This window comes from Crassostrea angulata, chromosome 1 (assembly GCF_025612915.1).
Source record: "Crassostrea angulata isolate pt1a10 chromosome 1, ASM2561291v2, whole genome shotgun sequence".
NCBI classification, from domain to species: Eukaryota; Metazoa; Mollusca; class Bivalvia; order Ostreida; family Ostreidae; genus Magallana; species Magallana angulata.
In genome coordinates, this window is record NC_069111.1 from 44,270,571 (window position 1) to 44,287,504 (window position 16,934).

Below are 16,934 nucleotides of genomic sequence, written 5' to 3' on the forward strand. Positions count from 1 at the left end.
TATATGTAAAAGGAGTAGAGATCACATGTTGCAAAGATCTTAAATGCATCACTAGTGTACTAATCTAGAATATGTACAAAAATAAACGGAAAACATCTGCATTTATAAATTAAGACATTCTGCCAATAAATTAAAAAAGCCTGCACCAAAGTAACTGCTTACACCTTCGGTATTTCAACACATGTATTATAATGTCTGTAAGCTATAATTTAAATTTACTTGATAAGTAGTCATTGGAGAAATAATTAAAAACCAACTTTCATTTTCGATAAACAAAATTGACATTTCATGGGCCTCAAGTTTGTGAATTGTCTGATTATAAGAAGCATGATGTATTTTTATTTTCAAATTTAAAAAGGGTGTGTTTTCGTATGACTTTTAACATTTGACACATTTCTAAATTTTTATTTGATTAATATAAGTAGGCTTCAATTAAAAACAAATCGTTAAAAAACCAATATTGAGTCGATTTTTTGTGATCATTCTCCTGATTCAGCAGTTTCAAGCAGTAAGACCCATCGTCTTTGCAGTCATGTAGAAGACCGTCATTAGCTGATTGGAATGATCTTTAATGCTTTTCGCTTGGTTATTCCCCTAATCATTCTCGTTTTGGCCAGTCTCTTCCGCATGACACTTTATTTCTGATTCTGCTTTTTTTACATACTCGAAGAAAAGATTGACACAGTATATAACAATATTCATGAATTTTTGTTTAGAATATTTTTTTTAAAAACTAATATAAGAAAAACAGATTTGCGACCGACTTTGAGATGCATGTATTACTATAAACAGTTTAAAAACTTGAATCTAACTTTTGTAAATTTATCTTTAATTTATTTACGAATTTCATCTGCAAATATATCTTATCATGATATTTTTTAGCCAGATGAAAACATTACACTTGCTTTGGTATGTTTTCCTTCGTGCAAAATGAACACTTGATAAACATGAATCGAGTAATCCTTCGGGAATCTTACAAACCCTTATTGAACAAGAGTAGTCATAAAATCCATAATCAAAGCGACAGAATTCCACACAGCAAAAACCAAAGTCTGGTTCCTGCAAAATACGATTTCAGGAAAACCAGATAGTATACCGATCAATTTAATGCTCGCTGATTAGGCATCAGCTGGGAACTCAAATCGGACCCAAAGAGTCCATATCCTGCATAATTCATCGTTTTGAATTTCATTGATGGTCGACGTGATCTTCGTTTAAAAATCCCTTGTTTCGTCGTAGCATATCAGATACAGATTATGTTGGGAACAGGTCCAGTTGAATAAGGCTGACTAAACTTGCTATGCGAGGAATACTGTTGTTACCTCGTGTCAGAAAGTAAAGTGCTACAGAAGAGGTAAGTATTGAATTTTTATAATATTTAAAGAATTAGTAGCTTTAAGAATCAACAACAACAGTACAGATAGTGTATACTTGAAGCATTGTTTTCGTTGTCAATGTTTTTATGTTATACTGTTATCGTTGATGACCACAATCTTAATAATCAGGGTTTTCATGATGGAGATGTTTTTCCTCGGTTATGCATGTATCGTTTCTTGCTAAAGTCAGGTTGTCGCAGACATGTAATTTGTAATGAATCACTTCATAACCAACTGCTCTATTTATTATTGATTGAATCCTTAATTCTTAGACTACTGTCTGCATTGTAGTTTAATATAAACACAAATATGGTTCTCAAAATAACAATTGATTGTTGGGGAAAAGGTACTTTGACGTGTTCTCGTCTGACAATAATTGTAAAAGCGCGTTCCAAAACGTGTAAATTTTTTTCTTGAAAACGTAAAGAGTTAGAACAAGTGATACAGCTTGTAAATGGTGACATTTAAAATAAAATCATACTTCAAAAGAAAAATGTTTTCTTTTATTTAGTTTGTGCTATTATAATTAAGTTAATAATTAAAATATTGGAACAAATTCAAGTAATATATTTGTATATGTGCAAGCATTGCGGATGCACTTATTACTGTGCAAAAAGATAAATGAGAGAGGATAAAGAGCGCGAAAGAAAATTGATTTGATAAGATAAGTGCAATCCCCGTGTGTAATTTGAACAGTGCAATTAAAAATTTGCCTAAAGCGAAAACCAGTCATTTTCACTTCGAGATCGTCTTCCGCAGTCTCCTAGTTAACAGGATCGTTTTGCTGTGCTTCCAGCGTTCCTCGTTTTATTTTGTTGTTTTAATTGATCAATGGTAGTTTCATGTGCCATTCTGTAGCAAACTTTAATTCGAGTAAAACAATATGAAATTTATATTTTAGTCATTTTTTTCTAATTTCGGTCGATTCTTCCTCGACGAGTGTATTTAATTATTTATGTACTTAATGTATCTCTTCGGGTCGTTTTACATGACGGTGCACACAGGTTTGAGCCATCATGGGAAGTTCCAGGAAAAACGTAATCAGTTGCCTTTGTTCAATTCATTACGGAAGCCATTATGAACGATCCAAACGCATCTACCTGCAGAGTACTGAGAACTGTATCATCGACGCTAAAAGTTTACATAGTACCTGTTAATCGATTAAGAGGGTTTTGTATTTAGGTAATAATAATTACATAATAACAGTGCATTTTTCACAAACGTTCAAATTTTGAATGGTTTACCTTTTTATTTCAGCTTTCTATACGAAGGAATGCAAGAAAATGAGTTATCGCAGAGTGTTGGTAGTATGAACGATTCATGGAATTATAACGGGTCCCTAGTGGTGGATACTAAAACGCTTGCATCGTTAAATGTAAGCTCTCCTCTGCAGGCGACGCATTTAATGGTCAGCTACAGAGTCCTCAATAACCAAGTCCTGGTGTCGCAGTTTTTCCCTACTTTGGTATACGTTTGCATTTTGTTCATTTTGGGGGTAATCGGAAACGCCTTGGTGTGCTACGTCTACAAAATCAAATGGAAAATAAAAAAGAAGCCATCCACTCTATTCATCCTTGTTTTGGCTGGCTACGACCTGGTTAACTGCTTCGTTACCATGCCATTCGAGATGGCGTTGGTATGCAATTACATGTCCTTTGACTTTCCAATCGCCTGCAAGCTTTCAAAATTTTTGACTTACGGCTTAAATGCAGCATCTACTGTCATTCTTCTGGGAATAGCCATTGACAGATTATTGGGTATTCGATATGGATTTAAGCTAGGATCTCTGACAATGAGACAAGCGCGAATAATTGTGGGGCTGTCCGTATTTATAGGAATTTTGACAACTTGGCCAACTTTATTTCTTTATGGTACTTACGAAGAAGGTGTGTATAGAACTTGTTACTTTGCAACAAGGTTTAACAACTCTGGCTACATTACAGCGCAAGTTATTTTTAGTATTGTTGCGTCATTAATCGGAGACATTATATTCATTTCCATATATTCATTGATAGGATATACAATATGTCAGCAACGGAATAAGACAGTCAAAAGTAATGACGCAAGCATAGAAACGACGAAGATCTGCAGTAAATCAGACACAGACCTCTGTAATCTCGCCGATCAATCCACCTCCATCGATTATTCAAAAGAAAAAGATAAAAGCACCTTAAGTCTGTTTAGCAAAAGTGAAGGCAATGGATACAATTCCTTTTCCAAGACCGACCTGTTTCTGCAGCAAGAGAGCAAACCTGAATCACGTGACCGCTCTGGGAGCGAGGCCATAGGAAGTCTGCTGACATTGCTGAAGATTAATCGTGATTCTCAAAAGCATCGCAGTTCTACCTTTAGTAATAGCGAAGGTAAACGATTCGGACCCTCATTCAAAGCCCGGAAGACTACTTTCATGCTTTTTACCGTCACAATAGTTTATATTCTTACGTTTTTACCTTTTTGTGTACTAAGCATCATTGACCTTCATAGGCCACACCTTCAAATGAATGATGCATCCATTGTTGAACTTAATTTTTACCATCTTCTTTTTAGATCTTATATGTTAAGTATGGCTGTTAATCCAATTATATTTAGTTTTTTAAACAAACATTTTCGATCTGAATGTTTTTCACTGTTAAAAGATGCTGTACTCTGTATTATTTCATGCTTCCTTATAAAGAAAGTTTAGTGACGTTTGCTGTAGAATTAATTGGTGGTGCAAGAACTATGTAAAATTCTGATCTGTAGGATCTCTACAGTAAAGAGATTTATGAAAGTTAGAATATGAAGTTACGAGTATTTAGTGTTAAGGAGGCTTAGTGGTGAACAGAGTCACCATCAGATATACCTCAAAATTTGACATTTTTGGCGATTAACTAATATTAAGTGAAGAAAAAAATCCAAAGATTTTAGCTTAAAATTAGAACATTGTCCTTTATCTTTGTAAAAGGCTTTTCAAACTAAGGAGGTAAATATAACCTAAGAATGGCTACAACCATTCAGCGCTCTTATTGTTTTCAACAGATGCCAGAGTATTGGGAAAGCGTTCTATATTCCCAAAGCATTTTGTTGACAGAGCGCTAGCAAACATCTACAATTACCACACATTGACTGAACGTGTATATATTTGCACAGTCTCTCAAATCTGATGTCTAACGAGGATTCTGGTAACGACTCTCAGAATAAAAAGAAACGTGTTAAGAGGACATCTCCTTCTCATTAGAAATCGCATGTGCAAATCTGCTATATCGTAGGCAAGATTAATATATCTCTGACCAAACCCATGATTAAAACTAATTAATAAAGAGTGCTAGTTGCCTTGATTTTATCGGTTTTGTCGAGTCAGGAAATATTTTTTATGAAAAACCATATTCCCTAAGGCTTTTTCGAACATTAAGTCTACATAAACTTTATTAAAGATCGGTCAGTGTGGACGAACGGATTTTATCTGATAAAAAGAGCATGTAACAATCTCTCATCAAACAGTTAGAATGTGCGATAGGTTTCTTAAGCTTGACAAAACGGTTAAGTGACTTTCCATATTGTCATTATCGAATATCATTACGACGCAAATATTGCTGTGAAAAAATCCCTTGTACACTGCAGTGAATGATCTGCATCAAGATGTGAAAATCAAAAGTGCATTAATGCAAGAAGGGATACCACAAAAAGAGAACTTTCCCGGCGATAGATGTACATTGTTAACACGGTAATGTCATATTTCAGAGACTGGCTAGTGAGAAGTCATTGTTTAATACACTGCTCACGCATTATCACTTGGATAGGGACTGAACACATTGATGATATAGTGAATCTAATGATTCTTTGATTGACTAGGGAGCTTTTCATCTCGGATTTTAAGACGACAAATAGATCAGTGTTGAAACAATTTACATAGAACTAGTAATGTGGTTTTCAGAGAACACCAATCCCCCAATTTTATTATGTTTTGTTTCATGTTAGGCAATGTCCCGGTTTTTTTTATATCATGAGTTTTTCGTTACCACAACTATATTTCATCTACCTCAGCTATCAGATTCCAGTGATATCTTTTTGTTGACATTTCTATTATGGAATTAGGTTTGATATAAAAGATGGTTGATGCAATGGATCGAGAACCCTATGGGAATATTATCCTTACTTTCAAAACATGTGGGTTTTAATTGAGGTAATATATTTACAACAGGCTGTTTTAATTAGTGTAACATAAAACGGTTTTTAAATACAAGTGATATATGCGTATATTCCTTCGTGTTCCAATCCTTATCACCTATTATAAATACCCACTCTTGGTGTTTTCACGTTGCTCGTTTAATCCGATTTTAATGGAAGTCCTCGCTATGCTGTATTTCGGACATCAAAGTATCCAACAGCTCAGACTTGAGGCATTATTGTGTGAGATCATGTACAGAGATACCTTATAAGCTTCAATCACTCCTATGTATCAGCCGTCTGGTACCTTTTGATAATCAAAGTAGTATCGATGTGCTCACGCCACATTGAAACTGAAGTTCATCATCCCGATTACCTTTCTTTCTCTGTTGACCCATGCATGATCGTGACAATTCTAAATGTTCACTGTGCGTCACAGTTGTACACAAATCCCTCTATCATTTTTTTACCATTAAACGCCATTTGAATTTTGATCCGGAGATGACTTTTTATTTTAAAACATGAAATATGATGATGAACTGTGAGTCGAATTTAGAACTTAATTAAGTTTACTTCATTGTGAGTGTGAGAAGACTTTGTAGGAGGACTGCATTATCAAGGAGTATCGTCATAGCACGTGGCATCAAAATTAAAAACAACAAAAATGATGTGGTACAGAAACCTTAAATTGTTATTGAATTTATGCATATGGAATTTGAGTAGTCTGTGTCAAAACCTCAGAGAAGCCAGTCTATGACTTATATATAGTTCAGTCAATGGTTCAAAGATAACAATTTTCTCACTCTAGGCTTCGCTTACGCATTCAGTGTGTGAACGTATTTCACTTGCAAATCGAAACTCATTTTTAACATGTTGCGATGGATGAAATAAATACATACATTTTACCAAATGTTCACAGTCTTGTTAAAATGACAACATTACATGCATCTGACTGGCCACGTATGTTAAGTTGTACACTGTAACATGTAACAATAAGGGTGAAATTGTTTCATAGACCGGAATCATTAATATTGCAGAAAGCAAATACTAGTACCTTGGTTATACCAAGTACAAGCTCAAAAATGATCGTGCAGTTCTAATCTTCCGATCAACTTTGGCAAAAATGGCTACTTGACGAAACTCTAGTTTAAAAAAGCCTAAGGTTTAATAACCTAATAAATGGTATTGCAAAACAAAGATTTCGCTAGCTACGAGGAAGTGTTTTTCAAATGTGTTGTGATATGGTGTCTTTTTCCTTATGTTCCATTTATTGCTCGTATATTACATTGGTTATATTTGGTATCCCTAAAACTGATACAATACCTTTGGATATTAATAAGATGTAACTTATTACAATGCTTAAAAGTATGCACAGTTAAAAAATTCTTAGTACCTACAAGCCTTAGTACATTGAGGTACAATTTAGATAGACTTATAAGACACATTTGTTTACTATATAACAAAGTTTACAATATAACTTGCACGATTGTTGATTGCAAATAAAGACAATTAATATACAACAGTTGTTACTCATTGTTAAATTTTGATAACTTTAATTATAAAATTTTAATTATAAAATCACAGAAAAAAAACATCTCTTAGCCTTGACTTGAACGCAATGTATTGTTCACGGTTTGAACAGAAGGTTTCCTTTGTGATTAGATAGTGCTGTTTAACAGAGCTGCATTTTTGGTATAAAATATGAATACACGTACCTGCTATGGACTGCAGAAATTTTTTTAGTATAAAAAGCACGCTGAAAGACAATTTACAAGAATAATTCAAAATCTAGCTGGATGTGATTGAGTGTATTTGTTTATCGTATGCATTGATTGAACTTTCTGTATTATTATTCCTTTCCTTTTTCAAAGAAATCAATTGGACAGCTCTGTACGGATTTTATACAAATATATAATTATATGGTAATGTTCACATGAAGTCAAGTTTAACAGTCCTACATGTATTTGCAAAGTGATGACGTACAAAAAAGAACAAAACTCTCAATCCTTTTATTGATTGATCAAATGCGACGGCAACCATCAAGCCTACGATTTTAAAAAGTGTGAGCAGTCGCTCACAAAACAAACAATATTAATCCGAGCAGTCGTAGCTAAAAATGCGGACAATCTGGAATGGTTTCATATTATGTCATATTCTGCTTATTAATTAAACAGTAAATCGATAATTTTTAACAACAGTGAAATGTTTTACTAACATTGGTAGTGAATTATTGTCTTGCATGACAATCTGATATTAAATGTAGATTTTTTGTGATCCCAGACAGAAATTATTGATTCATACAATGAAATGAACCGCCTTGGTTACAACAATTGTAGTAAGCAGCTGGAATTAATATTTTTTTAATACAACGTTAAGGCTCATTGTACGCATATTGACACATTGGAAATAGGGATTTTCAAGGTCAACTCTTAAACTTCAAAATAATTGTCTGAACTAATAACATATAAAATGAAAGAATTGATTTTTTTTTTCCCTAAAAGTAAATCAAGGATCGATATTACGATTCAAAAATATACACTTTATAGGAATTGTATTAAGTTTCGCGTGGCCGTCAAATAGTTACCCGGCGTTCGCCAGAGATAAATGAGGATGTCGTTTGACATGCACATACGCTTGATGTGATCCGCTCTCGCTATTGGTCCAAACACAACTTCCTGGTTAAAAAATAATCATGGATGTAATACAGACATGTTAATAAAATGGAGACTTATAAAATCTGTAAGAAACAACATTTGAAAGAATGAAATACTTTTACACCCTGATTTCGAGACCCTCTGACTCTGATAACCACTTTCCCACAATCAGAATACCACACCAAGAAATTGAATATTTCAAACTCTCATAGATCTTATCTTGCTATTTTAATCTATGGCAAATGTACTCTGTTAGGAAGAAATACACAAGAAATTTCACAAAAATTGGAAGACGCTGCATTGCCGTAATAATCTACAAACGATAAATTACATAATCAAATGAATAATAAAAAGGTAAATAAATGACTAGTTTATAATTTTCAATTTGAATAATTTGTTATTGCATGTTGAGTACATGTATCTTAATATGCTCACATTAAGAGCATGTGCACATATAACACTATCACCAATTTTATTACAATATTAAGCCCTGAAAACTTATTAGGTCATCTGTTAAATATAACAGGTATTCTTTTTTATCATTATGTCCTCATTTGAATCAACCGTGCACGGGAATTTGAAAAATAATAATTGTTAAATAAAAGTTTAATATTAAACGTAAACTGCATGGTTTTTTAAAACTCGGATAATGTTTAATTATGAATTAATACACACCGTGTTATATTTTAAATTGTACAATACTATTCTTACTTGGCGCGGGTTTTAACTTTAAATACAAAAAGTTTCAGTTGTCTTAAAAAATTCTGCATTTAAACCCATTCAGTGCCTACTATGACAAGCGGTGAAACTGTTGTTACAGAATTGATTCAGTTACCCCTTAATGAATTATTAATCTAAGATATTTGAATTATAATGCCAAAAAAAGTAGTCATTTTGTGCATAACAAGAACAAGGTGGATTCTTAATAGTATTGATGTTGATAAAAATCAAGATTGACTACACGCTCAATACATTTTAATTATCATGATAATTCCACACTCCTGATCAGTGTATTTTACAAGTCAAATAACCCTATTTATATTTTCATGGAGCTTAAAAACAAAACTTGTTATGGAAGCTACAACAAACAACTATTGTTGTGTTTTAGATTTTAAAGAAATCTAGAACAAGTGTGGTTGTTTTATAATTCTTTTAAATCCTTATGTGAGGGAACAATGACATTAAAATCAAATTAAGATGTTGTTAAATTACTCCCACGAAAACTAGATTTACCGTATGATCGTACGTGTCGCTCACTGTCGATTTCATTTGTTAGAATTATGAATAAGTCTATTCTCTCTATGGAGTTATGTAAAAATCAATATTCATATTCACCTTGATTTAATTTATTAATTTATTAATTTTTCCATCATTAAGCTTTCTGTTAATGACCTTTTTGAAGTTAAACATAATAAACACTGTTCATTTCCTTCTTCGCTGTTTACGGAATTTACAATTCTAATCGGGATCAGTCAAACTCGTGTAAACATCGTCACACAGAGCGACATCTCTTAGACTTATTACGTAAAAAAATATTCAGCTTCCATCTGAAAAAAAAATTCGAAATTCTAACATCAAAATTGTTTATACATGCATTTAAAAATATATTATCTATCTGAGCATTGGTTGGTGGTTTTACTTTAGAAACGATTTATCTTTTTGCCATTTGTACAGCAAGAGCATTCATTAGGTTAAGATTCGGCTTTTAAATGTAATAGATCGGCTCTCTTAATATTGTCCTTAACAAATATTTTTACTCTTGTTAATCATAGCTTGTACACTACTGTCCTATTTCGACCATTAAAAAAGTAATTATTCGTTTCAAAATAGACTAGTATTTCGTATAGGTTGGGAGTTTTTTGTTTTTGTTTTTTGTTTTTTGTTGTTTTTTTTTTTTTTTGGGGGGGGGGGGTCGAATAGCTTTATGTGTGTAACTAAATGATTACGTAATGACAATAGTAATGCAATTGATTGCATTGTGAGATCTTAATGGCTTCCACACTAGTTTTTATTATAATGAAAAAGAATTATCCCAATGCACTTTACAATTTAAGTTTTAGGTATTTTAATGTCAGAAACCCGAAAGTTTACACTTGCAACCATGAATTTTAGGAAAATGATATGGCCATCTAAAAAAGTAACTTACATGTATATAAGATTACAATGGAAGTTTTAGAAACAATTATATACATTACTAATTCTATTTTTATTACAAAAGCTCAAAAAAAAAATATGGATCCAGTATTTTTATACTCCAAATGCACTATAAAGGTTAGGATATAGATGAATAACTGTCATTAATTTTAATTGAATTAAATGATATACATCCAATTAGTAAATGTAGTTAAGTTTTGAAAATAACATGCTAACCATGAAAATTTGTTCTACGTACTTCATTGTCAAATATCACAATCACCAAATCTGCTAATAAAATATATTTTGCATTTTTCATTCTAGGAGTGGATACTGAAATGGTCTTATATCATTGGTTTTAATCAATATGGTTGTGTTGATACAAGAACTTACCGAAATAATGTTTCTTAAGACTTTTATTCCACCACCAGTAAGCATCCTTATTCAATATGTTCATTTCCGAATCATTAGGGTAGTGCTTATTTTATAAAACATCAACAACTGTTCCTCGCTTGAGTCAATTCAAACTAACGAGCATTCGCAACTTTGTGTATGTCAACAAACTTGATTTGTTCTGATCAGTATTTCCATTTAATCAAGTGATTAAGCTCTAAGAAAAATTATTTTGAGCTAAAAAAAATTATTTCAAGGTTTATTTCAGTGAAACTTTGCATTAAAACAGATTTATCTCAGAAATGACGTACTAAATTGTATTGCGCAAGGTCACAATAACCGCATAACACAACGTTGCATCATCGTTTTTAAATCTTTAAAGAAAAAAAATGGTCATAAAAGGGGCTGTCTCAAAAGCTCCATAATATAGATCAAATTATATGAGATAAATAGAACTGTGTATAAAAATATAATTGTGTGATTTTATATTTGCTTTATCCTACTCGTTGAAATGGTCATATTCGCTTGGCAAGGCTCGCGAATATATACACCATTTCAACTCGTTGGATAAAGCAAATATAAAATCACACAATGTAGATATCCTATTTGTATAAACCTCTCGGTTATAATTTTTTTTTTGTGTACAAAAGAGTGATTTTTTTAAATTGTATAGAAACGCACAGATATCATACAAAACAATGGCCAAGGGTGAGGGTGAATCATTGTCACGCATATGGTACTTTAACTATTAAAAATACAAAACTAGCAGTACAAATGGAAGATTCAAAATCATGCACTTGCCTATTTTATGCAAAAGAAATTGGCAAACCGTTTGCAAACAATAGTTTTTGAGAAATAAATAAACATCAAATCAAACAATGGCTGGTCGAACATTTGCACCTAAAGGCTTTTCTGGGAACACAATAAAAACCTGTAAGAATTTCTGATTTTTTATAATTCACGATTAACTGTATTTGATTAATATGCATAAATAGTCGACGATGACCTTCACTTCAAAATCCACTCACGTGTGCAAAAAATTGATGAGATTCTAAGATGGGCGACAATTATATGTGTTTTAAAAGTCTCCAGTTTGAATTGATTCATATCTTGCTTTATTATATTATTCAATATATATATATATATAATGATTATCGAGAAATACGAAAGGAATTGTATAATATATATTGTGCTTCGATGTCTTGTTTTACGTGAAACTTTCACAACAAATCTTACTGATTTTAGCTACTAGGCAAACAAAATAATTTAAAGGCTTAGTTTTTCTGCTGGTTTCTTTAATAACGTCAACATACAAGTACATGTAGCATACAAGTAATTTATGTTTGTATGAATGTTATAATCAATGATAGTCTAATCATTGTGACCAAACTAACGATATCATGAAATGAATTCTCGTCTGAAAAAAATGTTTGTGGTTTTCTTCACCCCTGCTATGCATGTTAATTACGTTGCTAGGTTTGATTTTTTTTTCAAACATGAATTATGGTCTAATAAGTGAACTTGAACAAACGTATGATATTAGATTGACTAATGATATATGTGTATGCATAATTATCAATACTCCAGGAAGAACAAACACTTTATCACAAAGAATCCTACATCGTCACTTTAAACATTTTTTACATACTTTGAAATCTTTGAAGTTTTTTGTTGTATAGGAAGCTGGTAGCACCAATAGCTTAGAATTTGATTATGCTATGCACGATTGCATCAATTACAATTAACGAAATCTTAGACTTGTAAAACAACCAAGCAAGCCATTGCCATAAATTAAGACAGGGTCATGCATTTGATACAGCTCTGAATCTTGCAATTTGAAGTCTATGCTGGTGAACGGAACTTCTGATAAAGTAAATAATGCGTTACATGGCAAAACCTTATAACAGTATTTGCAGCATGTTTTTTTGGTATCGGTTCGTCACGTGCTTGTCCTGTCATACCTGTATGATTTTTTATTATTTATAAGCATGCCAATTACAAAAATGAGATAGAAAAAAGAGCAAACGTCTTGTACCAAAGATTTTCTTTGAATATTTTTTTTTTACTAAAGGGAAACACCGATTGATGGATTGATAGTTTTGAACCATACATTATGTTTTACTTTTTATTTTTATATTATATTATATTTTTTATAATACATTATGAATTGGTATAAAATATTTGCTTTAAATAGATAGATAGATAGATAGATAGATAGATAGATAGATAGATAGATAGATAGATAGATAGATAGATAGATAGATAGATAGAGAGATAGATAGATAGATAGATAGATAGATAGATAGATAGATATGGATGGATGGATGGATGGATGGAGAGAGAGAGAGAGAGAGAGAGAGAGAGAGAGAGAGAGATAGATAGATAGATAGATAGATAGATAGATAGATAGATAGATAGATAGATAGATAGATAGATAGATAGATAGATAGATAGATGCCTTTTTTAACATTCCGCATTTTGAAACACAGTTAATGATTAAACAGATTTTCATCCCTGAATGACCATCCAAGACCTCTTAGCACTCTGTTCTGTGTGCGGTTAGTAAGCTGTCACGAAAATCATTGTAATGAGGAGTAGGAAATGATTGCAAATCAAAGAGGTCTTTGTCAGAACAAAAGTCACCATTTTTGTAAACAGGTGTTTTTTCTTTCTCATTTCAAAATGTTGAATGTATAAGAGTCTCTAATGGGCGTCAATGCATTATATCAATATTGATATCTGCTTTATATATCTATTCAAAATTGCACTGAATTTTTAATGACTACCGTAAAAGAAGACTTATTTCGTGCTTCTGTCGCCAAAATAAAGTTGCTTCAAAAACTCATTGCTCTTATTTATTTGTAATTTAGCCTTAAAAAATGACGAGATATAAATCACTATAATCGACCAATCAACTTACAAATTGTGTCGTAATACAAAGTACAGGTAAACTAGTTCTTAAACCTTTTGAAATGTGTTCAAACAGATTCACAGCTAATTTACGAGCGCACATACCTGAACGATAATTATATAAACCGTTTCCGTTTACCTTGTATCAGTACGGTTCTTTCGTCATCAGCATTGGCAGAGAGGTTTCCTTAAAAGGATCGAACGACCGACAGGAAACATTGTTTGATGATATTCTAGAGTTCTTGGAGACAAGGAAGCTTCATATCTTAATGCCAACTTCTAAGAGTGGGATTTAGATTTACGTCCAAGAGTTTCGAATACTCAGCCTTAATTTATGTTTTCTTTTTCCTAATCCTGACTGATTTCAATTTTATTTCAAATGCTTCTGTACACATGCATGTATAATTGCCACATTTTCGTTTAAATGATTTTAAAACAACATAAACATTTTGGTATAAAATGTAACAATCATAAAGCTTAGGTAGAATCAATAGCTTATTTTGTAGACCATTGACGTTTTTTTTGTCAGTTTAAAAACAATTTTACTGACGTTAAATGGACAATGAACTGAATCACAAAAATCAATCACTTATATCGATACATGTAGAAAGGTGCAAACTAGCAGAGATTATGAATTGTTACTCGAAATCGATATAATAATTTTCAAAACTGATTTTCCTAATAGTTATGATATCAGAATTTATCATGAATCACTGAGGCTGAAATATAGTGACATGTAATATATGCTGTATGTAGGCTACAGTAGTATGCTTTGTAATGTCAATTTAATTTTTTCCCAGAATTTTGAAACGAAACATTTACATGTAGTTAACAAAGCTATCCGGCAAAATTTTCTCAATTTGCAGAATTTACTTTAACGCTTGACTAAACTGTAATACAGTTGTGTTTTTTGTTTAATTTATGAACTATGTAAACAGCATTTAAAATAAACCTGTTTAAATATTTTATGTACATTTTGTTCATTGTATATACTACTAACCTCAAGTATCATTACATGGTTCGAGTTAGAAAGAAATTAAACCAGACTGGTTAAATAAGCACCATGTGACTTGATGTAGCATTTATATTTATCAATACTGTATGGACCAAAGGAAAAGGAATGCGTAATGGTGTGACATTATAATCATTGAGGTTTCTTTGTAAAAGTATATGTCATTGAACCATCATTGATTACAACTTTTTGTATAATTATGCATTGATCTTTATAAGTTAAGAATACCAGAAGAAACCATTAATTTTTATCAAAGATATCTGGCAAATCAAGAAACAGATTATTTTATGGAAAGAGTGGATTCAGCAATGCTGGCCAAGCGAAATCTTTCTGTTTATGTTAATTATTAATGTAAGAAATTTGTAAATATTCCAGAATCTAGATGTACAAAAAATATCATAAAAAATATTTGTATCACTAATGACTAGTCCTTTTACATGACTATTCATATTTTTAAAGTTAAATGTAGTTGAAAACTTAATGACGTTTTAAATAAAATATGAAAATTATAAACAATTTGTCTTCTTACATGACATGTTTATTGTACGAAAACAACGTAATTAGTCCCACAGTCCTACATTTACTTTTGTTAATAAACTGACTATACCTGTTGTTTAGGTCACAAAAATGCCAACCACACAAGCAAAATATTGTATATTTTTAAAATTCTGAGTCTAAATGTTAGTTTTCTAAAATTTGGAAACTTGAGGCTTATTAACTTATGTTATTTCCTCTTTTTATTGATTGCATTATTTTCACTTCATTGAAAAAAGGCTTTGAGTAGTACTAGGAGAAATGATAATTGTTTTTCCAATATTCAGTATATTGTTGCCAACGTTAGCTTGGTCAAAATTGTTTTTAACATGTATCACCTGAATACCGATTCTCGTTTGCTTGGTCATTTTTAAGGCAATTTTGTTTCCTCTGATACCAAAGAGTTTAACCATTTCATCTAAGACGGCAAATATTATGAAATTAGATATTGAGAGTTCTTGGTGTGAAATGTAATTGGCTAGTTTTTGCTGAAGTTTCTGGATGGTGTTGCGTGAATTGACCACACATTTACAACCCATTCTTCCTAAGTCTCGTCAAGGATACACAAACAAGTTTGTAAATCTTAATGTAAATTTCTCGTTTTTATAATTTACATCATTATCATATTTAAGAAGTTTCAAATTGTCGTATTAGAATTTGAAATGACAGGGTAAAAAATTTAAACCTGACTGGATTTAGAATTTTAAACAAAAATTACTTTGCATTTAAATTATATATTTGAATTTTGAAGTATTTCAAAATCTGAAGAGGAAGCCTTAACTAGAAGTTTTTGGTACAGTACAATATCTCTTAGCATGTTCAAATTTTGTTTCAAGTCAGTCGTTTCCCAACTAAAAACTTTACTGGTTGTTCAAGACGTTTGAACGTTTTTCCTATGCTCTCCATAGAAGTCCTTTTGTGTTAAAATATAAGATTTAATTGTTGTGATTTAATGTTACTTAAGGGTAATCTTAAATCATACATGCAGCAGTTACCTGTATATGTACCAGTTTTCAGCTCTTGTAAAATTTCCCAAAGTTCTTATTAATTTCTTAAGGAGGGCTGAATGGTCAAAAATGTACTCATAAAGATCTATTCTAAATATTTAGAAATTATTTCTCTATCCAACTATTATTCAGTATAAAAAATTAGAATTAAGCTTCAAATGAACGTGTTTTCTATATGTTTATACAGAGCTTATACAGAGTTTATCTACTAAAGGAAATTGATAAAGTCTAAACATGGCCACGATTAACCCCCTGAATTGTGAATCAGCTTTTACATAACCCCAGGGCTGAGCATTACAAAGAACAAGTATTTCCTGTATTTTATCAAAACAAATAAATTTTAGAGAAATGATGATTGAGATTTACATATAGTCTGACCAACTATCCAATCAGGATCCCAGTATAGGTCACGCGGCTTTCCACGAGGTAAAAACAAATAAGTTTATTATTATAAATATAAATCATATGTATAAAGTAATCGCAACGCAGTGTTAGGAAATCTCGCCAATAAAACTCTGATAATGACATTGAGTACATCAGACAGTTCTCTTAGATGTTCATGAAAGCAATGATATATGAATATATGATTAGACCGCTTTATGATTATTTGAATTGTAAAGTACACTTCAATTTTCATTCAAGACCTTGAATATAGATCGGTGTCGCCGGTCTCTAATTAAATTGAGACTGCTCGTGTTAATGAATAAACTTTGGATTTTGATATAAAAGTACGATATTAACTAAGACATGCTACCTTGCATTATTAAAC

The 16,934-nt window shown here is 31.7% G+C and overlaps 1 protein-coding gene across 2 annotated transcripts; it reads left to right on the forward strand.

Moving 5' to 3' along the window:
- The first annotated feature begins 2,420 nt into the window (after nucleotides 1–2,420).
- On the forward strand, nucleotides 2,421–5,889 carry LOC128170898 (G-protein coupled receptor 84-like). 2 transcript variants are annotated; one of them, XM_052836661.1, is made up of 3 exons: nucleotides 2,421–2,558; nucleotides 2,634–3,262; nucleotides 3,392–5,889. In XM_052836661.1, the coding sequence occupies exons 2-3, from the start codon at nucleotides 2,650–2,652 to the stop codon at nucleotides 4,057–4,059; spliced, it is 1,281 nt and encodes a 426-aa protein (XP_052692621.1). In that variant the 5' UTR covers nucleotides 2,421–2,558; nucleotides 2,634–2,649; the 3' UTR covers nucleotides 4,060–5,889. The 2 variants fall into 2 exon arrangements, with proteins under 2 accessions (XP_052692621.1, XP_052692617.1); XM_052836657.1 differs by having other exon boundaries at nucleotides 2,634–5,889.
- Nucleotides 5,890–16,934: the final 11,045 nt, after the last annotated feature.

Bases quoted from the DNA above. Each gene is read 5' to 3' on its own strand.
- LOC128170898 (XM_052836657.1), top strand. From the start codon at position 2,650: ATGCAAGAAAATGAGTTATCGCAGAGTGTTGGTAGTATGAACGATTCA.